The sequence below is a fragment of the Limanda limanda genome, chromosome 10 (assembly GCF_963576545.1).
Source record: "Limanda limanda chromosome 10, fLimLim1.1, whole genome shotgun sequence".
Taxonomy (NCBI): Eukaryota; Metazoa; Chordata; class Actinopteri; order Pleuronectiformes; family Pleuronectidae; genus Limanda; species Limanda limanda.
Window position 1 is genome coordinate 1,276,743 of NC_083645.1, and position 27,232 is coordinate 1,303,974.

Sequence of the window (27,232 nt, forward strand, 5' to 3'; positions counted from 1 at the left end):
TCTCTGGCCCAGCCCCAGCAAGTGTGAGATCACCTCGACTACAACACCCTCACTTGCCATGGGAAAACCACCACCTGCATCTGGCAATCAAGAAATCAACTGCTACACTCACCAATGCAGCCCTGAAAGGGACACTAGCTGTACTATGCCCCAAGCAAAAGAGTTGGTCAACGAGCCGTGATCCACAACACTGCACCTTTTGAGAAATACTGATCAACAAATTTAACCTCAAGAGACATATTGAAAGGTAACATACTGAGGAAACAAATCAAGACATTAATGCAAGCTGCCACCTCACTGGTGAAATAATTGATCAAGAGAATGTTATTTATGCTGTTTTGAAAGTGCATCAGGGACACAGCATACCCGTGCATGTGCAGTTGAAAAACTGGGGCTCAGATCATCACCTTTTGTGTGAACTTTTTTGCACAGAGGATGTTGTGATTGAGAACACAGAATGAACAAATGACTGTTCTGCAGGACACAAGAGTGATGAAGAGAGCAGCCCTGTATATCCTTCAACAGGTGCAACGTGTCAGGAAATGGTGTCATACATTCAAAATATAAAGGAGATCCCAGCTATTTTGCCAGAAGGCACCAGGCACCCAGTACCAAACAAACATTATCCCAGGCACCTAGTCGGCGATGAAACCCTTTGTCAAAAATGTGTGGGCACTGTACCACTTAGTGACCCAGTCGTCACAAAGAAAGACAAACTCTCTAACTGTTGTATAATTGAAGGTAGGTTCTCATCCATTTGTAAACATTGTAAAGATGTTACTTTTTTTCTATGGCTCATAATGTCTTGATGTCATTGGTTTTTCCATTATTACAGAGGTTGCCACTTCTTGGAAATATTGCCCTCAATGTAGTATGTGTTCCCAGTGTCAAAGAGTGGAAAAATGGTGTCCACAACTTTGATGACCGGATAATCATGAGCTTACCCTTAGGCCTAACATGGAGAGACATACTCCAGGTAAATGTTACCGAAATATTTATTGATTTATTTGTCTGTTTTTTTCTCCATCTGCTATACTCAGATCTCTCTTGATATTAATGAAGTTAACTGATTTAATAAAGGTTGTGTGTATATAAATGACTGAATATCTTTTTGAGGAGGTTCATCCCTCCAATACAGTTCCACAGATTTGGGTTAGGAGCATTGAAGCTGTTAAATACTTTATAACGGTTTTACTTGTAATTTGTCAAGTCATCTGTGCATGTATGCAGGGGGTGTCACAGACAAAAATGCCACAACGTGTAAATATATACATGCAACAAAGTATAATAACTCAGATCCTTTCATGTTATATTGTTAATAAACCAATGAACATGCATAGCCCAAAACGACAATTGAATAGAAAACTATTTTTGCATCCCAAGCAGTTTCTAATCTACACTCAAACCAATAAACTGAATTGATACATGCTTATCAAGTTAATATGTTGTGTAATGCCTTGCCACTATGAGAAAGAAACTTAACATCGAGGCTACTGATAGACCAACTCTACGATAGGGTAATACACGGGTTGCAAACCAGTGAACAGCTTTAAGCAGCACTTAATACCTTCACTCAGATTTCCATGACGGTGCCCAAACAAAAGCAAAAGGCTCTTCAAGGTCCATTGTGTAAGATTTGAGTGAAAGAGATTTATAGGCAGAAATTGTCACTTTTTTTTTTTGACCCTAGCATGGGCCCCTACAAATATTTACATTGGGCACTAGTCCTCTCTACGGAGGCCGCTTTGTTTTTTCCGGTAGTCCAAACTGTACAAACTAAACATCTTTAGTTTTTATGACAACTGAAGGCTGCCACAGGTTCTCTTTCATATTTGGTAAAGGAGGATGAGGTGAGGGGTATTCAGCTCCAACATGCAACTTCACCACTAGATGTCCCTAAATTCTACACACTGAGCCTTAAAGTCAGGGTTGTCTTAAATTAAAATCAATGAAATTAAGGTCTAAAATTGATCTTAAATTTTCTGCAAAGTATTAAACTAGCATTTAAGGCTGTTGGGATAGTTGGCACATACAGTGTCCTACCATAAAAATATCTTTAAAACCCTCTTGTGTCCAACCCTTTTCTCTGCAGTTTTGTTTATTTAAATATTTAAATAAAGTGTGGCCCTACCTGCTCCACGGTTGGCTGCAGCTATATGAAGGCATGTAAAATGGTTTCAGATGTGTATATATATATGTTTATTGTACCTATCTGTGTGTGTGTGCATGTGAGTGGGACTACAGCTAGTATAGATTAATGTTTATTATGTCGGCAGTTTTAACTTAAAACATGTTCTATATCTTCAAAACCCTTTTAAAGAACCCAAGAAAAATGGTCCAGCCTACTAAGCTCTACTAAGCTCCCACTACTTTGCTGATGTCAATCTCACAATTAAAACTATATCACATATGAATCGAAACCTATTTTTTCTGCTTAAACTGAGGATAAGCTGTATTTTTTGTAAGTATTACTAATTAGACCTTTTTTTTCTCCTTGAATATGTGTCACTCTTTTGGTCCAATCCTCGTCAAATGATCTCACCTGCAGGACAACTAGTTTGATCAGCTCAGCCTGGATAATAATAGCAGACCTACCAGACACTTTTTAGTCAGCACTGTGGGAACATCATATCCCAAAAAATGTGTCTGGTTCTGTTGGATATTTTCTGTTAAAATGGGTTTATAACCCTCTTTCTCTCCACTGTCGTCATTTTGCTGATACAACTTTTAGATATACATATAAATAATGTAAAGCCCCAAACTTACTATGCATAGTGATGATGTTCGTTCAAATCTGAGAGGGAAATCACTCCTCATAACCCACTACCACACAAAGGACATAACTTGTGATGAGAAGTCTCCATAGCCTCAGTTTAAGGGGCCAAATGACAAAAAAGCTGAGAACCACTGACACTACACAATTATTTAAGACAGAGAGGAGCAAGTTGTGCTCCTTCCCTGAACCAAACGACTGCCATACAATGACACAGCCAAAGCTAACATGTAATGTATCTATAGGCAATGTGATTTGGATTCAAGCCACTCATTAATCCAAAGTGATTTTCAGATATTTTGTGATACAAACATGCTAATAGTAAAAGTTATTGTATTGGACCTTCAACTCACACCACCTCACACAAGCAAACAGAGTACTGTTTAAACATTCCACAGAGTATGCCATAACCAAAGTCCACTTTAGTTGAGTGAGCAGAGAGATCATCATCAGCATGTCCGTAAGTACCACCATATTACTCTATTCTGTACTTAAATAGACATTATAAACTCTACAAGAGACTATACTTTGGTAAATGAAAAAAACAACAACAAAGTGAGGAGGAATTAACAATGGGTTGCATCGTGGATTTCAGAGCAGTTTTACAGTGCTTCTATCACATGTTGCTGAACTTCGAACCTCTGGGATTTCTTCTATGTGAAAATTGTCAAAATAAAACAGTGACCCAAAACTTTTGCCTGCTTGAAGCAAAACCTGCCAGCTGCATAGCTAAACTAATTGGCATTGGTTCTGCCTTAAACCAAACTCGCACACAGCCCCAGAGGTACAGGCTCCAGCTTTTCACAAGTCTTGCTTGTTTTGACCCACACTCTCCTGCAGTCCTGCTCAGTCTTTCATACTGCACGTCTCTCCTCTGCTGGTTGTTTAGCTGCCATCATGTGGCCAATGTAATAAATGCAAGATTAAACTTAAAACATTGTTGAGTGGAGCAAAACCCAAACCTCTTTTTGAGGTCACCAATTCCTGGGGAATCAAAAAATGCTTCTGTGTCACATTTGCTTAAAGTTATAACTCTCAAATACTTCACATCATGAAGTGAGTCCATGGCATCCAATTAAAATGTTCCTCTTTGATTTTGTATGGATCGTCTATCTCCGGGGCCCCTACACCTTTCTCTGATTATTAAGAACAACCTAAATACACGTTTTTGTCCACAGGGCTCAGTCAACATAGAAGTGTCTCCCCCTACCCCAGGCCTCGAAGCAGAGTATGAGACACTCTTCACCACTGATTCTCTCCTCTTTCTTCATGAGCTCATTTCCACATTTGATGAGGAGGTGAATCAGGTGAGACAAATCTAAAAACCCTTCTATTGAATGAATGGAGGACTTGTTTAATTCAGGTTGAGGGTTTGTTCTTCTCTATTCCCCTCAGTGTCTGTGGTTACGAGTTGCCAGAAAGGCCAACTTGGAGCTGTCAGGTGACCAGCCAGGTTTCCTGGAAGACACCATACACATCAGAGGAGACCCGACATGGAGGGTGCTCCCCGTACCCCCGAGACTCCAGAGAAGACATGTGGATATTGGGGATTGTGCCCCCTGCAATAGTCAATGCTTTGTCAAAGCTCTCAAGTCACCAGCACAAGGCATACAGGTACCAACATCATGTACTGGTTCATTGGTCATTCATGTGACCATACAAGACTAACCCAGTAACTATGCTATATGGTTTAGTCATGAAATGTCACAGAATGGAATTATCTGGACTGAGATAATTACAGAAAGACAACACAAAACAGTTCAAATAACCTAAACTAGTGCAGGTGGCTGTTTCGTGACTTAATCCTAGAGGTTAGGTGGTGTACAAATACAGGGAATTTGTTTTAATTTACCATTTTATGTCTTTCAAGTTCCCATCTGACTTTCAAACATACCCATGCTCTGCCCATGCAGATCACAATATTAATGCAAAAATAATCACAATAATATAAATGCAAAATGATGATATTGAATAACAATAAATAATTTTGATTGAACCCAATATACACCGCTGTGAAGGCAGAAATACATACTAAAGCACCAAATGTGAACATAGTCATAGCCATAGTCTTTGAGCTGTATGTGTCAATGGTCTAAATTACTGAACATCATAGATTTTAGCCTTTTCATAGGAGTTGGTGACACTGAAAAAAATGTAACAGCAACCTTATCCTTAAACTATCAAAATCAAAACGAAAGAAGAAGAAAAAAGTTCCTGATAGTTGACATGTTAGCCAACAGATCTGCATTCTCTGTCACCACAGCCTGAACGGGTGAAAGGGAGTTTTGAAGTCCTCTCTTTGGTTTCGACAGGTTGATTTTGATGATGGGAACTGCCCTACATACTACAACCAGATCAAAGGCATTCACAATGTTTTTAAAGCAGTGCACAACCAGTTTCCTGGTAAGTGGTTCACTTTAAGTTAATAGTGGTAAAGCTATGCTGCATGGACAATAATATCGGTGCGGATGCATGGTGTGACTAACAGTCCCAAACACAGTTTTGAACACACTTCTCCTTTCATCTGCTTCCCTCCGTGTGTTACAGATGTTCCACACATATCTCAGGCTCCTGTGCTGATGCTGCGTCCCCGAGCTTGGAACATGGTGGAGCACAACATGATGGTAGTGAAGCGTTTTCCACTCCAACAATTTATTGATTCTTGTATCAAAACCTTTTTTCTACACTGGCTTGACGCCAAACTTGTCTGATAAATGGGTTTATTTGATAGAGCCCTTCATCACCGTTCATCACTAGCTTGATTTTCTAATAGCATGAGAGCTACAGGCCATTGATAGCCGAAATCAGAATCTCTTGTTCCACACTGTGGTCAGTTATGACAGGAAGTTAAATCAAGTTTCAATATCCCAAAAGTGGTTTAACATGTAATAGCCAGACTGGACATACAGTTGTAGATATGATTTAAATCTAGTCAAAAAGAAAATTCTTCATGAAACTAGGGTTGCGGAGCAGCACTGAGTGGCTCCGAGCACTTGCGAACTCAGGACTTAATGGGTAGCCAGAGAGGGCGTCAGGGAAATTTTGATGCCGATTGGACAATGCATGGTGGCATCAAAAATAACTTCCTGTTCCATGGCAAAACAGTAGGTGGCGCTATGACCCTGAGTTAATATTGACATATGGAGCTGTTCAGGCCTGGACTCTCCTTTGACGAAGGATCAACCTTCCCTACACCTCAATGTTTACATATTTTGAAGAAATGTCCGAATTCTGAGCATGGGCGTATGACTTGTCTGAGCTCATTTAAACTGTATGTTGTCAAGCACAACACAGATCTGTGCGTGGTTGATAAAAATAAAAAGATCTTTTCTGTTTTTCTGTTTTTCAGGTGGAGGGTAAGGAGGCTCCTGGTCCTCTCTTTGACTTTGGACTTCTCATGTTTCACTGTGGAAGGACACTGTTCGAAAACAAGAGTGGACCCTTTTTCTACCTATCAAAAGTAAAAAACACTCTCACGCACATACACAAACACACACACTAATATATGTATGGATGATTTTAGTAATTTGAATGTCATCAACTGTTTCTTGTTTCAGATAGAGAGCTTCATGGAGGCCAGACTATGGAACAAGATATTTGTTTGGACGCAACACAAGGTCTGCACACATCAAATTTCCACGAAAATACTAACTTTTGTTTGACATAACCAAATTTGATTCAGTTATAGTTACTTAATGTTTACGTACAGTTTATACACATATTGTGGTGTAACCTGCTGTTCAGCTTTTCTGTCAATACGTTAAAACAGCTCAGAAAGGGCCTCTATGTTTCAAAAGTGAAGAGGAAAAAGGAAAGAAAGCACACACGTTAGCTGTTCGACATCTTCCATCTGTCAGACAGGTAGACGCGTGGCCACAGAAGGCTCACAGTATTAGAGTCTCTATGAAAAAAGAATCTGCAACCTTTTTCCCAGAATGGGTAATACTCACTCTGTATTAGGGATTCTCACCATCTAGTCCTATATGTGCTAAAATAATAATATGTTAGTGTTAATATTAACAGTTGTGTTATAATATTTTGAGAGAAAAGTAAATGGAGAGCATTTATAAAATATAGTCCCGGTATCTAGTCTTTACAACTAGACAAGTTATTTAACACCATCAGTCACTTTCACCCGTTGATGCATACGTTCATGTAGTTATTTTACGTGTAGCGCTTCTCTTTCCCTCCTACATACCATTCACACACTGACAGCACAGTCATTCAGGGTGTTTTCCCCAAGGCAGTGCAACATGCTGACTGGGTGAGCTGGGGATTGAACCATTTAGTGGACAATCCAACCTACTACCTGAGCTACAATTCATAATGAAATGAGAAAAAAAATGTTTGACAGCAGTCTGGTGCTTTTTGTTTCAAGTGAGGGATCACACAGACCTGAAGTTATAAGTTTATCAATCACTAGAAAATTGTGTAGCGGGAAATAATTTACAGCATAGACAGCTGCTTGACTCTTGAAATGGGGAGGCAGCCAGAGTTAACTGAGTGAATGTCCGTGCTCTTCTTGTACTGTGCTTGTAACAGATAAAAAAACTGAGTCCATCCCAGATGCCTCTAACACATGTTGTCAAGTGAGGGGGTCACTGGTCTGATTTATCCTGCAGGCACAGATCAGAGCTTTAAACATACAAATACATGTTTATTTGCAAAAAGAAAAGGTTACTGTATAGTTGTCCTCCTAATACAGTATAATATGTTTTGGGTTAAACATTTAACTCTAAAATATATATGGCTTTTTAAAACTTTATTCTCAGATTATAATTATGTTCCCTAGTAGTCCCTATGTATTTCCCTTTACATGAGCTTAATCATACACTTAGGATTCAGACTCTCTTTGGTGCTTGTGCATCTTGCATCACATGCTATTAAAGCTGATCTAGCATCATGTAGGTCACCTGTAGCAATGTAATGATTCTATTTTTAAATGGCCTTTTCATTAGATATGTTTGACAAGTTTATATAATTCTGTTTTTAGATTTTTAGACTTTTTAACAATTATGAATACCGTAATTATCATATTGGTAGTTGCGTAAAAAATATATATGCCTCATGTGTATTTTGGTGAATAAGTGAATAGGTGTGTGTATCTGTGTGTGTGTGTGTGTGTGTGTGTGTGTGTGTGTGTGTGTGTGTGTGTGTGTGTGTGTGTGTGTGTGTGTGTGTGTGTGTGTGTGTGTGTGTGTGTGTGTGTGTGTGTGTGCGTGTGTGTAGCTTGGCCTTCCCATTGGCAGCATAAAGGCAACAGTGCTAATTGAAAACATATTAGCAGCCTTTGAGATGGAGGAGATTCTTTATGAGCTGCGAGACCACTCAGCAGGACTCAACTGTGGTGTCTGGGATTATTCAGCCTCCGTTGTCAATAAGTTTGGTGAGACAAACATTCTGTCATTTTAGCAGTATTTTAGTAATAAACAAACAGGAAACATATTAGGCCATGTCTTTCTGACTGAAGTCAAGTGGTTGTATGTCTTTCCTCCAGGTCACCGACTGGCCTTCTTGCTGCCTGACCGCAGTAAATACGTCAACATTGAGACGCGCTTCCTGCGTAGCTATATGGACCTGCTGATCCAGACATGTCATCGGCGGGGAGCACTGGCCACAGGAGGCATGTCTGCTCTCCTCCTACCTCAGGACCCACTCTCTGAGTCCCACAGGACAGTGTTGGCTACTGTCACCAGGCATGAACTGTTCACACACATACATGTCCATAAAAAGAATGTTAAAATCATTGCAGTGGAGAAATGCAAATGTTCTGATAAATGAACTGTGGCTGTCAAAGTTTGCACATGGCCATTATCTGCACCGACATAGTACGTATATTGGTATCACCAATCTATATTTACATTAGTATATTATTGACAGATGATATCTTCATAGTGCCTGGTTTTTCGAGTAAAATATGTTAACCTGACAGTTTTTTCCCCACAATTTAGACTGAAGCTGATAGAGATCAAGGCAGGTGTGGATGGTTTCATGGTTTATGATCTGAACCTGATAGAGCCCATGCAGACAGTAAGTTCAGGATAAGAAAACATATAAAGCCGCATAGAAACACAGAGAAACCAGAAAAAGTGCCTCCCATTTCTCTTGATCATCTTTGAGATGCTTCTAAACCTTGACTGGGATCAGCTGTGGTTTAATTCACCAGACTGGAAATTATATGGGAAGACACACACCTATAAGGTATTGCAGCTGACTGATATATGCTATCAGATAAAACACCAAGCCTGCTGCTTTGAAGGTGGACTCCATAAATGTAAATCTTAAATCTTACACTGAGCAAGTAGGGTCTAATCAGCCTGACCAATAATCAGTAAAATCATCTATCCAGTAATCTGATTACAGATACAATACATTTATTTCAAATTAACCCATTTTAACTCCTGATGCAGCTGCCTCTCCCTCTCTGCAACACACTGATCTGGGCTTAATGCCAGAGTATCTGATCAGATGCCTCTCCTTAGTGCAAGAAAAAATAACACCTAAAGGTCTTGGCTAGCGTCATGGCAGAGAAGAATTGCAACAGCAAAAGAAAATCCCCATATACAGGTGTGAAAAGGTAAAGCTAAGTATTGAGTAAATGGTTGGGATATAAAAAAAAAACTTTAAGTAAATTCAGTTTTCACTTTGTTGCTATGGGGCATTGCATTTAGATTGATTATGAGAGAAAATATTTCAGCATAAGACTGCAACATAGAGAAAACTTCTGAAGGTCTGAATGTATGTTAATGGTAATTCTTCACCTCGTCCAGCTCTTCAAACTTCACACTGACGGTGATAATCAACTCCACCAGCTTCGAAATGATGTCACTGTGACTCCTGATGATCTACTCTCCATACCTTTAGTGAGTCAATCTGAACTGAATTCTGGGATAACTGAATCTTTTACTTTCTGTAGATGTTATTCATAGGAAATAAAAATCCCATTAGAAAACATATTGACCAAGAAAATCAAAACCCACCATACATACTAAAGCCATGACCTACATCTCAGACTTTGATAGGATGAAAATGTAATAATGACAGATTGTTTTATGTTAAACAACCTGATATGGTTGATAAGTCTCCATTAACAAAGTAGTGTGTCTGTGTTCCTTTAGGGAGGAATCACCCTTGATGGTTTGAAGTATAACATTGCAGTCGGAGTACTCTTTATTAATGCTTGGCTCTCGGGTTAGTATATAAACATCTTCTAGTTCTCATATTCAGTAGCAGACAAGATGAATAGGGATGTCATAGTTATTGTGCTCTGTTTCCTGTAGGTGAAGGTGTATTTTTCTACAGAGGCAGTGTCGAAGATTCAGCCACAGCAGAGATTTCCAGATCCCAGGTGGGTTTAGTCCACAGAGGAGATTCTTTCTAAATATATCTTTGTTCATCAGAGCAATCAAATGTTGGGTTTCAACTCAACGGTGCACTCTCTAACTTTATCAACATACCCATAAGCATCACTGTAGTTATAACTTACAAATTAAAATGCATCTACTTCGATCCTATATAAAAAATTATATATTTTGTTACAAATATTTATTAATAAAAATAAAAATATATTCATATTTTATTAACATAAATGTCATACTTCATCTTATGACTTGTAACATCTGGCTCTGGATCCACGTATGCATCATAATTCATATGAAGTGATGTTGTATATGCCTAAAAAAAATCCACTGAAATCTTACCTGGAAGTAAAATACTGTCTCGATGCAAAATGTGTAGGCAGGAGTATTTTGGAAATAAGGGGTTTATTTACCAAAAGCGAGTAATTGCATTTTTGGCCCATAAATATGGTCCAAGAGAACGACATGTTGATTGAGACTCTTGGCTTCACTTTTGGGGTCAGCTGTTATGTCGTTCATCATCATACAGTCTGAGGGGTAAACCCCCCCACTGACAGTGAACAAGTGGACTTTCCTGGATTGTTGCAGTTTATCGCTTGTTCGCGTTCCTGTCTGTCCCACACTTAATAGGTGTATGTGTGTTGGTACAATGTGCTGAGTTCAGTCATGCAGCTCTAAGCACATTCTTAGCGGGCCTCTGTAGATAGGGTGGCTGACATTGTAAGCTGACATTGTGCTGTGCTGCGTGAAGCCCCTAGACTGCATCAAAATATGATGTTTCTGGTTTAACAGCACAGTAGTAGGGAGCCCGTCTGATGACCTGTGAGAAAAAAACATTATTAAGCCGTATGAATGAGATATGATCAGTTCATTACTAACAAGACCTTTTAAACTGAAAAAGCCACTTGGATGAGAGATGACATTTTTCACATCATCACATGAAATAACCTCTATAATGAGCTTTGGTTTGAAACACTGTCTGCGGACACACTGTGGTGGAAACACTTGCAATTAAAAGTCAAAAAAACATAAGGCTCTATTTTTGGCTTTTATTATTTTGTTCCCATGACTTAATAACTTGTGGATGTGACTTAAATGCCTGTTCCAGTGGGTTTTTATGTTGTGGCCAGTAGTAGTAAGCAGGTGATTTGTGTTTAAGTGTCTCTGAAAGATATGAGATTGTGGAAAAGCTATGAAGTCACAGGGCGGCTGTGGCTGAGGGGTAGAGCGGTTGTCTTCCAACCTGGAGGTCGGCAGTTCCCTATCTATATGCCGAAGTGTCCTTGGGCAAGATGCTGAACCCTGAAGGGCCCCCCATTAAACAACAAAGTGCTGCTCATAGATGCACTGTATGAATGTGTGTGTGAATGGGTGAATGTGAAACTGTACTGTAAAGAGCTTTGAGTGGTCATCAAGACTAGAAAAGCGCTTTATAAATACTAAACCATTTACTTGGCTGTCATGTTTACCTCACTGCTGATTCAAACTGATTAAAAGCCTGTCACAGTGCAGAATTAACATTTTGTCCAATGTGATAGAGGCTTTAAAGATCTAGATCAGTTGTATACCACAGCAGCACGTGGACGTCCAATGCACCAGAATGTGTAAGTTTAATTGTACTAAAGCATGTGTCGACCACCATCATTAAGCTGCAGCAACATTATAATACTTTGTGATGTGTGTGTGTGTGTGTGTCAGGTGTGGCAGTGGATCCGTCATCACTCTCAGTTGGAGGATGACAGCAGGGTGGTGAGCAGGCAGCTGGTGACTGACTTCTTAAAGGAGGTCATGGTGGAGCTCAGCAGTCTGTGCCATTCTTTTAGGTAAGCAGTCCTTACATAACATCTTTGAGTGATCTGGACAGGGTGACAAACTCACTTTTATCGAGCACATTGTGTCACCTACAAAACATTTTTTGGAAGCAAGATGTTACAAGTATTCTTATTTTGATCATACATAAAATGGGGAAGATGAATACAAATTTGCACTTAATTCAGCCAAAATTATCTGGTACTTTTCATCCTAAGAGCCATTGTTCACCTGGGTTTTCACCATGGTCTAAACACCAAATTAATCTGCTGATGTTTTCAACAACAAATAACAAGCTCTTCTAATGTATATAAAAAGCACACAAACAATAACAAAGACATGGAGGAGATTTGTTGATGAGAAAGGAGAGGAGCACGAGTGTGGAAACTGATTTTAGTAGATATTGTGAAGATTACCTGACGGAAATAAAACATTGGAGTACTTGACCATCATCAGCGCTGCAAGAGCCCAACTGAAAGGTTCCTGTATTTCACTGAGTTCCACTCCCCGAGCAGGGACATTTTGAGGGCTAAAAGGATTACCATGAAACTAACTTTAGATCCTGTACCCCTGTGGTGCTGTGTGAACTGCACTAGTACTCATGAAGTAAGTCTGTAATCACTGGGTATCTATCTCACAATCAACGGTCAGAACAGCAGAGACCACGTTGTGTGTACATCACACTGTCTCTCCCTCTCACACTGTGTGGGTCTTGGAGAGACTCACTAGCAAGGCAGTTTTGCGTACCTCAGGTTCGAGGTGTCTATATATCTGACCTCACAGATTTCATCAAGGGGATAACATTACAACTGTGTTTGATGGTAAATGACTGTGTTTTTGTACACATTTCTGAATGTGCTGTTGAGATCCAAATGAAGCCCAAGCTAAATAGTTGAGCTCATTGGTTGGAATGACATGCTGACTTGTGTGGTGCCTACACAATACTTTATTTCTTTTTAATTTCAACACCTCGAACAAATCCTACACCCAGACTTTTATTGTTTTGTGTTTTCCTGATGATTGTTCTCGGCCAGTTGCTCAGGTTGTCGGTCTGTCTTCTTCAGGGATAAGCAGAGGTTACTCACAGCAGCAGAGATGTTCCTGGAGATGGTCCTCAAGAGAGATTTCCCAGAGTTCATCACCACCTACTTGAATGAGGACCACACCTTTCTCAGCTGTCAGAGCACAAGACAGGCGGAAGCTCAGGATAAACATGTGCACCGTTCCAACCTGTGAAGGTCGAGCTGAAACACAGCTTTATGCAAACACTTCTGATAGATGCCGCAATTTGAGCACATTGATCCATCGCTATAGATTTTGTAATGGCCATTTTCCATTGTATTTTTTTATTTTATGGGCTTGGATTTGTGTGCTCCGTGTCCACATCACTTTCACTGGCTGCATGTTTCTAATGATTTCAAATAATCTGCCGATGTGATATGTATTGCTTTAATTTCTGTTAAATACCAGAATGCATTTAAATCAATAACCTTCCCTTGTTACAAATAAACAAATGCATATCATACTGAAGTTTGGGTTTCTGTGTAGCCATGACGTTTTGAAAATACATCAAAAAGATCTACCACTGCATTACTTCTAAGGAATATTAGCGCGTTGAGGGCCCTCGTGGCTGCTGTCACATTTGAACCGTGTCCCTGCAGTGTTTTGTACGGTGTATTTGTATTGAATGAAAATAAAGTACCACATCAAGGGAACCCCTCAAAACTAGTTCACTCATTAAATCTTACCGAATCTACACAAAAGAAAAGGGTCATTGCCTAAGGATTTCATCAGTGAGGACAGATGTATTTGAGATATGTACCAGAAGCAAAAGGAGACTGTTGAGTGAACTGTATAACTATCCTCCATGCCCCTGCAGTGCCTTCATGTAGCCGAGCAGAGAATCACAGGTGTACTGCTGGTAACCTTTTCCAACAGCAGCTACTATTCTGAAAAACTCTCCTTCAACATCACCACCACCACAATGTAGCCGTTAAGTTTTGCAAACATTGCTTTATTAATCCATTTGTCAGTTTGTAATATATAAATTACTTTTAAAAACGTGAGAAGCAGATGCACCTACAAGAAAGACATGGCATGAAAACACAGTTATAGAAAACCTAATCTGTGTTTACAGAAGCCATCGGAGCCAGCCAATGTCCACTTCTCCTACCATCCTCGTTGTCTCTGCATATCAGGTTTCTGTTGTTTCTCTCCATTACAGAACAAACAGTGGACAGGGCCTTTTTTATTGTTTAAAAAAAGTTAAGTGGGCATTGCCTTCTTGCATGTGCCAGCTCCCTTGTCTGTCTCTCCTGTGGTGATCAGTCCATCCGGATCAGTGCAGTGTGGTGGGCGAGTCTCAGCAGCCAAGGCCCAGGAGCTGGAGGGGGTGGGGATGGGGAAAGTGGTGTGTTGGCGGACTAAGGCGTCTGGCAGCGTGTTCACACCTCCTCTTTCTTCTCCTCCATTCCTCTTGAGCGGCCTCACATTTCGTTCACCATGTCATCGTGTTCTCCTGCCGAAAGGTCGCCATTGGCGCTGACTGTGGTGCTGTTGTCTTGGTAACCAGGAGGCATAAAAGCCAAGCTGTAGGGGTAGATCTTATGGCAGGCGGCTCGGTAAGTCTCAGCAGCCTTCTTCTGACCCTCGCCCAGCTGCCCCCCACGCAAAGCCTCCAGAACCTCAGTACAGACCTGCAGTAAACACACCACAGTTCATTACAATTCATGTGGACATGTTCTCTACTGTATCAGGAACTTGAACAGTGAAATGAGATCCGAGGGTTAGCGAGCTTGGCTTTAGGCTAAACCTGTGTTGCACATCCTGAATTGCAGCTCAAGATTGTGTTTTATTACCTGCACCTATCTAACCTTTTCTGGGAGCCACAAAAATATGCCTTATTCTACAATCTGACCAACTACCCCTGTTTTAAGGTGTCCATTCTATGGATACTATTAAGAAACAGTGGACCATTTAAAAATGTTCTGAGTAACATCAACATTTTTTATTGTTGAGCTTCTTATTGGGATAAGTCTATGTGCAGACATACGTGTAGGTTATTTCATATTTCATTAATCCCTTACCTGGGAGCTTCTTCCAGACAATGACTCATCCAGGGCCGTGGCAATCTCACATGCCATCTTATCAGAGGAGGGCTCCAGGTAGACCATCATCTTAGCAGCTGGAAACACAGACACACCTTTTACTGACAGCGGTTTTACAAGTTGGACGAGAGGCAATGGCACTGTGACAGCATCTTGGCCCTGATAACACCTGATAAACAATCGTCCTGAGAGGTTCGATCACAGTATTTTATTCATCTATTCACACCTGGCAATAAAAATGCATCCTGAATGTGTCTCCTGAGATCAGATCTCTGCTCTATATGCAAATAAATACATACTTCATTTGTGTTTGTAAAGACAAAATGTTTTTCTACTCAGAGACACAAACCCAGTCTGTTAACTCAGACTGGGTTTGTGTCTGTGTCTGTGTCAGCAAGAAAGAGAGAGTCAGAGACTGAACGTATCTTGTGCAGCTGCTGTGAATAAAAAAAAGAAGCCCGTTTGAGAAAAGTATCAGTCATGTGATTGTGAGTGTTGAACACATTAACATATGAGCATAAAAATATATTGGATTAATTTTGAAACTGTAGCAGAACTTAAGACAACAGCTGACAAGGTCCGAGTGATCAGATCTCAGGATGCAATGAAGACGCAGTTGGGTGCATTCAGACTTGAAGTTAGGGCTTTATTTAATCTGTGGCATGGAAGTACGCAAACTGACACACAACAACATTTTGGAGAGGAGGGGGAATTAAACGGATGATGAAAGATGTCACGTACCAGCCAGTCGGTGTGGGATGGAGTTGGAGTGTTGGCTCAGATAGCTCTTGTTGAAGCTCTGAGGGTTGTTCTCCCCAAACAATCTGGAGATCTCCTGCTTCAACACCGTCCTCACCGCCTCGGCCAAGTCCGCTCCCTCATTCACTGCACAAAACCCAATGAATCTTTCAAAAGAAATCTTAAAAAAATCAAAAACTCAAATGTTTTAGAATTAACACACTGTGGCACCGCTCCTGCGGTGCCGGCAGTAAATCAGCCAATGGTGTGCCTTGTGTCGCTCACTTGACCACGTTGTCTCCCCCCTAGAGTTAACATTTGAAAAATGGCGGAGACAAAGACAAGTAGTCAACAGTGTGGGAACACTTTACATTAAAACCTTCAGAGAAGATGGTTAGCTGCAAAATGTATAAAGCTGACACAGCAGCACTGAGGTTTATATAAGTACTGACATGCATTCAGAGTGGTGGATCTGGTCTGCTGAGAAACAAGAGACCCTGTTTTGAGGGACAGATAAACTTCCAGACACTGTTCAGGACAAGCTGTTTTAACATTTGTTCACCAAGTTTGATTATCTAGATCAGGGGTGTCCAAACGACGGCCTGCCATCCATTTTTAATTGGCCCGCATCAAAAAAAAGTAAAATAAAAAATATTTTTACAATTTTTAAAAAAATAAAAAATACTAACATTTTTTGAAACTAACAATTTATTTTTAATTTTATTTTTGGAGAAATTGTACTTTCTTGATCCTTGTTCTTCTGGGTTTGCACCCTCGGGGTTGAATGCACTTATTGTAAGTTGCTTTGGATAAAAGCGTCAGCTAAATGTAATGGACTTTGGCCCACTGTATTGCACTTCTCAGTTTAGTGACTATGTGGCGCCAAACTCACCCCTGACCTAACAGCTGTCCCTCAGAACACCGCCAAAGAGTCAGGAGGGACCATGCAATAATATGTTGCTTTATTACTGTGTGAGAAAGAATCCATACACCACAGCCCTACTCGGTGTACAGTGTTCCCCTTATGCTCACCTCCTTTGAAGAAACGCACTAGACACTGGTGCAGCCACGGGTTGGAAGGTTCTATGGTTACAGCTCCCTTTATCGACTGAAGCATCAACAGATACTTCTCTGGAGGAGAGAAGAGAATCAAACATGAAATTAGTTGGAATAATTAAAGGTGGAAACTCGTGTTTTTTCCTGATCATAGCAGTATGTTTTACTGCTCGGGGTACGCAACTGACCTTTCCTGAAGTAGATCTCAAAGGCCAGGAGGTGAGTCTCAATTTTGTTGCGCACTAAGTTCTTCAGAGGGATCAAGAACTTCACTGCCTCCTCCAGAGGATTCTCCGTCTGGTAAAACAAGTTAAACATTTCCCACTATTGAACTGAGCCTGTGTATTATACAGCATAGCTTCTGAAAGAGCTGGTGAATGTAAGCCCACCTTTGCCAGTTTGTCTGGTATTAGCTCCTCTTTCGGCCCACCTATCTCCTCATCATCATCCTCCTTCTTCTTTTTCTGGTTCTTCAGCTGCTTCTCCTTCTCAGCAATCTTCTTCTCCTCCTCCAGCTGGGCCTTCTTCTGGGCTCGTCGCTGTTTGTTTCTCAGCTTCTTCAGCTCCTTGTCTGTCAGGTTCTCTACAGAGAGCAGAATGTTGAAAGGCATTGTTACTTCTTTTCTTATAACAGTGCTACTTTTAAGACACTACTGTAGCCAATATACCCACTGGAGATTCCTGGAACTACAGAACACAGGAAATAAAGTAGGAACTCAACATAACTTTTGTGCATTCCACTTTTAAATCTGTTCAACCAAGAACATTATGGAAATAAGATAAAGCACAACAGCATGATGATGGCGGGTTTCTGACCAGTTTAGTTGAATTTCCCTCCCTATGTCTTTGTCCTCTTTCCTGTCATATATCTACATTCTGTTCTCAAGACAATCAACAACTATTCTAAACATTATGAAAACATGAAATCACTTAAGTTGACTAAAAACTATACGCACATACACACACAGTCACACACACAGTTGCACACACACACACACACAGACTGACCGTTGTCTGCCTGGCTCTCCTTGTTGTCGTCAGTCAGAGGCTTGTCATGTAGGGCCAAGTAGATCTGGATGGCTGTTCGAGCAGCTTTGTAGAAGAAGGGATGCTGCCGCAGGACGTCCTCCAGCTTCAGCAGGTCCACATAGGAACGCAACGTCATCTTCCTCATGCAGTAGGTGTGGAAGTCAAACTGGTCGTCTGTGATCTCCACAAAATGCTGATGAAGAGGAGGAGGAGAGAGAGAAGAAATAGGAATAACACTATATATAGGTATGCAGGTATGAGATTTTAGTTTTCACCACTAAATTTTATTTGAATAACTTTCATACAAAACATCCTAAGCAAGGAAAACAGAAGTCTATTAATTCCTAAGGAATCACTTGAATATTTCTGGATGTATTTTTAAATTCAAATCTTCTTACTGCTGAAACCTGAATTTCGATCTATGGCTTGAATAGCTTATTTGACCTCTGATATAAACTTGGATTCAGATTCTTTCCACCATCTGATTTGTCCTATGAATTGATCCCATATAAGTAAAACAAAGTCGAGGTAACAGCATACAGCAGAAGTGGAGCTAATAGACCAATATAGAGAAGTAGTATCAACAGTCCTCTCATTTAAGTGACAGGGAGAAAATTGCTCCGACATGTATGATCGAGCAGAAGACAACAGAGCTGTCAAGCTGTATATCAGAGTCAGACATAAATAAACAGCACTGTATGTGGTCAAATATAGACAGTGGTGATAGATAATTATTGTAGAGACTCACCCTCTCAATCTCGTGACACTTCTTCAGAGCCTCTCCAGACTTGTTCATGGCCTTGTAGGCCAAGGCACACTCAGTCTGGAACCACATGCACTGCATCTCATTTAGGTTCTCCACTGCAGAGGTCCCCTCCTACACCAACAACACACAGACATCATCATGTAGAGCAGGAGTCAAGATGCCCCAGGAAAAGCTTTCACAGACACACAGTCACATCACAATCACTCACACTTAGAGCTGGTCTTTATAAAAACCTGCGGAGTTCATATTTATTTTCCTGGATAAACGGGGCATCGCTTCTTCTGCAACAATGAAGTTGTGTGATAATCTGTGAGAAGAAGTTCTCTCCTGTCTGCAGCCTGTGTGTGGGTCTGTCACTAACAAAAACTGACAACCACATGTTTTTAGTTATTAATTGATGTGTTGTGTGTAGCAGATCAACTACGTGCGCACTGTGCGCACCAGTTTACATACATGCTTCATAAACTAAAAAGTGAATCAACCAACACAAAGTAAACTTCAGTACTGTTCAGGTCCTTCTAATTAGTGTTGGTGTTGATTGTAGTGTTGTCACTATATCAAAATCTTGATTTGGATACCAAGTCATGAATTTCAATACAGATACTTTTTCGTAAATAAAGAGTAACTCTATCTCAGCCAGTGGCACCAGGCTTGAGTGGTAAAAATGGGCTGGAACAATGATGGTGATAAACAGCAGAGGGTTTAATTATTCTGTGAGGCTGCCAGTAGTGGGCAGGCTGATCCTGGGTTTGAGCTTCATCACCATGAAATGCCAGACTTACAATGTAATTTATGCTCATTATTTACATGCTCAATTAAATTGTAGTTTATGTTTCAATTGTTTTCTTGTTTGTTTGTGTTCATTCATGTAGGCTGTATATATAATTTGGATTAGGGTAAAATCTTGTTTAACATTGCAATAACGATATGAGTTGCGATAAATAACCATGAACAGTCCCTGGCTATGGATGCAGATATGACGGACAGCTCCACAGCCTGAGGGAGAAGGCGCCTCCAGGTCCACTTACAGTGTTAATTACGGGGGAGAGAGAAACCTTGATTCCATTCGCAGACACAGTCTCAAAACTATCCATCTTGAAACAATGGATATTATGATTTGGCGTTGAACAAATGAAATTGAATTGAATCAAAATGTTTTTAAAATTAATATTTCAAACAAACACACTTACCCGTGTGAACTTAGAGCACATCTCCTCTGCTTCTTTGATGAGGCTGGCTTTCAGCATGTATTTTGCACACTTAGAGTTAATGAAGCGGTCGGCTGTGTCCAGTGCTTGAGCCTCATCCATCCATCGAGCCGCTTCCTTTACGTTGCCTGCGTGCTGTAGAGCCAGGGGCACAGTTTCGAGGATGGGAAACGTTTAAACACCAGAAACAGTAAGAAAGTGTGTGTAATTCATGTGGGAGTTTGTTCTAAACCTTGTAGATCTTGGCCTTTATGAGGAAGAGCTCGATGAGTGTGGGTGTGCTGTCAATGGCAGTATTGATGTACTCCAGAGCAAGGCTGGATTGTCCGATGAAGTCAAAGTGCTGTGCCAGGAAATATTGTACCCACAACAGGGTGGTAGGGGGCTCTTCCTTCCCATTATCTGTACACAAATTTCACGTCAGACACAATGAGTGTGTGGTTTTACAGCACAGATACACAAATGTTTATATCTGTATCTGTTTTAGATGGTTTGGTGTTACAAATACACTAAATAAATACTGTAAATGTCAACTCAAAAGCAAGCATCACTTACCATTTTTACTAAACATCCGACAGCTTTTTAGACAGCTTTCATAGCCAACTACTAAATCCTCAATGAGTGTAACCTACATGAGAAGAAAACAAGTATAATTGTTGTTGTATTTCACACCATGAGAGACTGGGATTGAAATGTGGAGCCAACATTTTTACTTTCATTCTGCTTACCTTTTCTTTGTCAGTGTAGAGGGATTTGAGGGTAGTGAAAACGGGCGGGCAGCCTTTACTGAAGTTCATCCTCAGGTAGCTGTCCAGACATTCACAAAACTTCTCCCCTGGCCAGCACAACACACAGTAAAGGTAAACAAAAGACACACTTGTACGTTTGATCCACTTCAAACCACTGTGACATGAATAGAACATCAAAGGTTATTTTACTTTAGCATAGCTGCACCATCTAAACAGTAATGGTGTCATTCATGAGCCATTACACGCTGCAATCAACATTTACTTCATAACATTGAACCAAAACACATGCCTTTTGCTACTTGGAGTATCACAGCTATACACTGACAGCATTTCTAGTGATTTCAACCACATCTCATGGCCTATATCAGCAGATGGAATTCTCACTATGTACACGTTAGTCATCCGAGACAGAATATTTTCACAGCTCATTATATCACTGCTGTCACACGGTCTATATGGTGGTGCTACAGGATGGTCAATGTTTACCTGTGAGGAAACTAAGAGGCAGCCTTCGTGGAACCAGGCCTTTAGGAAACTTTACCCACGATTCCTCGTAAATCTTCTGTCGCTCCTCTATACTGCCTGGAGAGAGAAACAGAAACACACACACACACACACACACACACACACACACACACACACACACACACACACACACACACACACACACACACACACACACACACACACACACACACACACACACACACACACACACACACACACACACACACACACACACACACACACACACACACACACACACACACACACACAATCAGTGTGAGGAGAAAATATATCCTATGCGTATAGCCCCCCTCAGTCAAACTGAAGTCATCACCACTTAAAGATGATGAAATGTAGAGTCCTATTTCCATGGAGGTGCGATGACAGTGCAAACAGTGATCTGATTGGAATCAGTTGTGCCTGTGTGTGTGGTATTCTGGTGTCCAGTGCAGACTGCACAGAGTAAAGCCGTTTTCAGTCGTGACCTGTGGGTTATGTCTGGAGAATTAGGTCCAGACTTTACCCGCAGTTTGCCCTTACACACATGTACAACTCACTGGGAGATTCTCTGCACAGACACCTTCACAGCAGCAGCAATTATTGCATTATATTATTCAAGCGAGGGGCGGTGCAGCCGGATGCAGCAGGCAGAGGCAGGAAGTAATGCATTAATTCCACAGCGGCGATCACATAATTTCCTTGACAACAGACCTGCATCAGCTCTTACCCCACAACCTCTCTTAGGTGCAGCAAACAAGTCTAAACTGAATGAAAGTCAAATCAGTGTGGAGAGCACAGGACCATTCAGTCATTCATTAACCGTTGTAGTTTGATTTTTTAATTAAAATCCTTGTTTTGTAGATTACAGCACAATTGTAATAACAGTAACTTTTTAAAGGACTTTGTAAAAATCTAAAAGAAGTTTATATATCCAATTGTCAGGCTAGTGAAGATGCACACCTGTAGTGTATGACACCACTTTTTCACCTGGAGATATGTTTTTTTTTCATTTTTGCATCTGTTGCGTGATAGAAGCGTCCATCAACCCCTTCTTAAAATGCAACCACAAGTGCCTAAAAAACTACAAGTGTCAAGTGGAACCACACAGTGTTGCATGGGGATAGTGCTCACCTGGCTTTAAGGCTTTTTCCAGGCCCTGGTAATAGGCCCAGTTCTCAGGGTTCCTCTCCTGGAGTCTCCTGTAGACCTCTAAAGCCTCCTCCGGCCTATCCAGCCTCAACAGCAGTTCTCCTACACACACACATACAGTTAGATGAATGCTCTTTGGGGCATACCACATACACACATAGTTTTGCAGTATGACATACACACAATCAACTCACCTCTTGTCTCTTCCACAGCCAGTTTGTCACAGATCTGTTTTTCATAGTTGTTGAGGTGATCAAGAGCCTCCTTGTGGAGACTAGCCTCCCTCAGAACCTGGTTCTGATACAGCAACAGCTCACTGTACTCATAGTCCACCTTGTCTGGAGAGGTCTGACACACGCATTCATGCAGGCACACACAAAGAAATGATAAGGGTAAAAGAAAAATGTGAGTCAAGTCATTCTTGTAGAATAGTTTTTTTACTTCTTTGATTATTTACAGGATAATTTGTTTATTAGAGTTATTGCATTGTAAATTTTGTGGAAACCAATTTTGTGTTTGGTTCAACAAGACCATTCCATGGAGCACACATCTCCGGATATTTCACAGTCTTCTACAGGTGAGAAAATTCAAAATATTTCAACACCATTCGCATCACCCGAGTTGGAGACGTGAAATTTTTATATTTTTACAACTTTGCTTTGACTTTGTATGCATCTCATTACGTAAAACTCACATTAGCTTTAGCATGACCAAACTATTAAGCTGTACTTCTTGAGCATGTCACATTATCAGTTTGTGTCATCGCTAACAGGTGAAGTATTGTGAGACTGTTCATTTTTGTCGAAACCATTTACTATAGAATGTTAATTCACCCCTCAGAATTTTGAAACACTAGTCGTTTTCAGACATGAACTCAGAACGCAGGCAGGACATAACGTGTCTTGGTTTACAGCACATCAACAACAGCGTCAGCCCTCTCTTGTCTTCTTTCTAACTGTGTAAGAGTGGATCTTATATTTGCCTTGAATTATGTTTAAAGAAATCTCCTCAGTTCTGCTGAGCAGTCCACCACTTTTTCCTACCTGTTGTGTTTTGCGGAATTCCTCCACGATCTTGGCAGCCATCTCAAAGTCCTCTAACAGGTGATAGGCCACAGCATATCCAATCCAGGAGGCGCGCTGGGCAGGACGGAGCTGCAGCAGCTGGTACCGAGTCTCCTGTAGAGAGACAACCATCACAATACACCAAATTACAGGAAGTTATTTATGATACATTTTCAAGTCTATCAACTCTTAGCCTCTCTTGTGTCAATCTTCATCATCTATCTTTGCCATCTTGTGCAGCAGGATGAATCTCTGTCTGACCACAGTTGCGCATCCCGACCTGATTTATCCATTCTGATCCAGCCCTCTATCTAGACTTTTTTATCTGAACACTTTTTTAATTAATCTCTGTGAGGTGATCCTCACCCTGTATCCCTCTAGGTCTCTCATCTGGATCTGCAGCAGGGAGAGGTCTCGCAGGATCTGCAGGTTGTCCTTGTCCCACTTCAGAGCGTTGCGGTAACACTTGATGGCCTCATCGTACTTTTTGTCCGAGCGTTGTAGCAGGCCGTACACATGCCAGCCTGGGGGGGTGAGTTCAGGAAAAAACATACAAAATACAACAACAACAGCCACTACCTGGTGTTGATACCAGTCCTGCAAACTAGGGTTGTGCTGATGATATCTGGATGATAATGGTTAGAGGGATCATCCAATATCAAGACAAAGTTAACCTCCCAACAGCATCTGTTCATTCATTTTTTTCATTAAAAAGTCAGACTTCCTCTTATCTACTATTTACTTTGACATTATTTAAATTATACCCATTGCTTGAGGGCCTATTGGTCTGCTTTATTCATGCTCTCAGTAAGAAATGGATCAAAATCCCTATGTTTTACTATAGAGAAGATTTCCAAACGTGCAATGTCAAGGTTTTTTTCCAGCAGTAAGCCTTAACAAACTGTTATGTGGAAATGTGTAACATGAAAGCTGGCAGCACTGGAGGAGCGATGAAAAGATACAGACGTGACTCTTCAGGTCATTGCGCAGGCCTCGTCTCACCAGCTCGTAGGCCTCCTCCTTTTTTCCAAGACAGTTGAGGGTTAAACCCTTCATGGCCAGAGTCTCTGGAAAAGAGGGGAAGAGGGGTGGGGAGGAGTGAGACATTAAGGGGAAATCAAAGTTGATTAGAATTATCAAGAACGACACCAACTATGTTGATGTTGACAACTCAATTTAAATATAATATATTATAGAATGACCAGTATGACACTGTACTGTCCCAAGTATTAAAAGAAACGGAATAGAATTGTTGGTCTTGAACCCAGATGAACATGTGTTTGAGAGTGGGTCTTGGTTGCTGTTTGTATTCCTACTCTCCACGATGGGACTGAGGCATTTTCCAAGAGAATACTTCTACACTGTAAGAAATGGGGGACAAAATCTACAGCCCTTGTTCGACGTTGAAACACACTTGGCTGAGGATCATAACTTCAACTGGTCCACTGAGCTAGATCCAGCTGATATATTTTTCCTCCCGACCAGAGAAAGGTTTAGTCGCTGTAATTCAAGGTATGCCTTGAGCCAAAGGACAGTAAAAGAGCACTTAAGACACACATCAAATGAATGTAAAAGGTGGAGCGATCACACAAAAATGTAGTCTGGGGAGAACAGTGACCTGCTATACGACCGTTAGTGATCGGGAGAATGTCTGTGACGCAGCGGCTCATCGCAAGCTATTAACAGAAGAAGAGCAGAATTATAGATGTTTGCCACCAACTCTGGATTATGGAGCCATCAACTCAGATTAGCAGGTAGCAAATCATGGATAAGGTGAGCAGCAGCCTAATTTATATAGATGATCATACATAAAGTAACATTAGTTAGTGAAGTTAGATATAAGCTTATTTAAGAGTAATGTTGAGTAACAACTCTTTTACTCTCTCCTCAAACACAGCGGGAACAAGGCGACAGTGAAGCATGATGTTTCTCACAGTGTCCTAAGCAGTTCATTGACAGTAAACAAGTAGCTCTTCTCTTACCTCCATGCTCTGCAAACTTTGGGTTGCCCAGGATCTGTTTGCAGAACTTCAGGCCATTTCTGTACTGCTTGTGCTCGTAACATCTCTGCAACAGAAGACAGTGCAGATTTTACATGGGGCGTCTGAGACCAACCGTCTGTCATCTTGATCCTCTGAGAGTCGGGTTAGAGTGCAGGAAAAGGACGTGACTGAAACTGCAAAGACTGTAACAACTGTAAAGACTGAGCCACAAGGTCCTGGTCCTTCATGCTGTGTGTGAGAAAAGCATCACAAACACCAAGCCCGGCCTCCTTGACAGGCCAGCCAGTGGGAGACTGTGGACCTGAGGTAAACGAAGTAAGCATCAGGTGAGAGAGCAGAGCATGATGGAGGGCTGCTGCTGAGATGGAATCAGAGGAGTGGTCAGAGAGCAGACACCGGGGACTCGAACCCTGCTCACTGCCGACGTTAAAGCTCATGAACTAAAGTGTGCACAATCAATAAAAGCAATGGCTCAGTAAAGAAGTGACCATCACAGCGTTAGTGTAAATATTTGTCGAATTTAATTTGTTTCTAATAATCACTGTCAAAAAGTGAGCATCAGATCAACATTCCTAACTAAGTGCATTAAGTTTAGTTGGACGGTACCTGCCTGACTTTACACTTGTATTAACGACACCCAGTTCTGTGGCATAAACGGGACAGGTATGAATAAACTTTCCCGACACGTTTCCAGGCTGAAAGTATGAAGTTCTGCTGAAGTATCTCCAGCTAAGTTGTGTGTGGCTGTCATGTGTCAGGCAGCTTTGTCACTCACACACTTCAGATGAAACAAGGCCAAAGCACAGCTAGGACAACACATGGCAGTCTGCTAACCCCCCCTGCTCCATTAACACCACTGCTACAACTACTGCTGACTAACAGGAGTGGTGGATACAATGAGTTTGGTGCACTGGATAGCGTTGGTTAATTCACGAGCAACTCCCTCGCTACTTGCCACAACTGTTGGCTACTTGGCAAACTAGCTTTAGCCCGCAAGCTAACGTTAACTCAGGCATGTAGCCTACCAAAATCCTCTTGAAGAGGGCATTCTCCTTCGGCGGGAGGCTGATCGAGGGCATGGTGCTGGCTTCCTACGCCTCCGTCGCTCCACACATGAATAGTATCCTCCAGGAGTCAGGGGTCCTGCTCTGTCTCTTCTTGCTCCTCTCTCACGTGTTGAAGCCGAGGCCCCCTTCCGAGCAAAATGGCCGACGTGCATGCCAGGCTGCTCTGAGTCTGCGTGTCTGTCACTGTCAGAGAGAACTCAGAGGACAGATGGTACCTAGCTTCGGTGTTCTATTCCTTGATACATTTAGTCTGAAAAAACACAACTTTTCTAGTTTTAGATATAAATACCAGTGCTCCCCTGTTTCCAACCGTCTGATCAAACCTACACTTTAGCAAATGACCCCTTCAAATGGGTTTATCATTTTTAACTAATCGTGCAATTCCTCAGGTCGCTTAAATCTTTGAAAGGAGAGATGCAACTCTTCATATCATCCTCGGCCAGGCCGTTTTAATTATAAAGAACGTACACAGGTGGATTCAAGGTACAGTATAGGGACATTGAAAAACACAGACAAAATTAAAATAAATCAATTTCAAATCATAGAGAAACTACTTCAAGCATAATACAAAGAGATTAAAATAAGTAAAGGAAACAAAGAAAATGTTGAATGAGTTAAATAATACAAATAAAATAGATTGAAGTGTAAGATAACATAATTGAATAAAATACAATAATATTAAAACATTGTAAAATTGTTTAGTTAAAGACACTAGTGGATCAAATAAAAATAATGTTTGCAGACAAGATGTTTAGGTGAAAATGTTTAATTTCACTCATGTTGGATTTAATTTAGAGGCATGCCTTATGTAAAACCGAGTTGCACGCTATACACACGCTTCAAAGAAAG

At 41.0% G+C, this 27,232-nt stretch overlaps 2 protein-coding genes across 2 annotated transcripts; one reads left to right on the forward strand and one right to left on the reverse strand.

Moving 5' to 3' along the window:
* The first annotated feature begins 3,170 nt into the window (after positions 1-3,170).
* Positions 3,171-13,465, forward strand: ugl (ureidoglycolate lyase). Its single transcript, XM_061080308.1, has 15 exons — positions 3,171-3,233; positions 3,952-4,080; positions 4,169-4,387; positions 5,086-5,176; positions 5,321-5,397; positions 6,123-6,233; positions 6,331-6,390; positions 8,003-8,159; positions 8,271-8,469; positions 8,725-8,803; positions 9,544-9,636; positions 9,892-9,964; positions 10,054-10,121; positions 11,830-11,954; positions 13,005-13,465. Exons 1-15 carry the CDS (start codon positions 3,228-3,230, stop codon positions 13,174-13,176), a joined length of 1,659 nt encoding a protein of 552 aa, XP_060936291.1. The 5' UTR covers positions 3,171-3,227; the 3' UTR covers positions 13,177-13,465.
* Positions 13,466-13,933: 468 nt separating this feature from the next.
* naa15a (N-alpha-acetyltransferase 15, NatA auxiliary subunit a) lies at positions 13,934-26,506 on the reverse strand. Its single transcript, XM_061079649.1, has 20 exons — positions 26,342-26,506; positions 25,296-25,380; positions 24,276-24,380; positions 23,680-23,837; positions 23,293-23,427; positions 22,444-22,597; positions 22,232-22,351; positions 21,080-21,175; positions 20,573-20,679; positions 20,400-20,472; positions 20,077-20,246; positions 19,827-19,979; positions 18,619-18,747; positions 17,850-18,063; positions 17,231-17,424; positions 17,030-17,138; positions 16,818-16,916; positions 15,789-15,932; positions 15,027-15,124; positions 13,934-14,636 (listed from the first exon to the last, which is right to left on the reverse strand). Exons 1-20 carry the CDS (start codon positions 26,393-26,395, stop codon positions 14,427-14,429), a joined length of 2,607 nt encoding a protein of 868 aa, XP_060935632.1. The 5' UTR covers positions 26,396-26,506; the 3' UTR covers positions 13,934-14,426.
* Between the last annotated feature and the right edge of the window lie 726 nt (positions 26,507-27,232).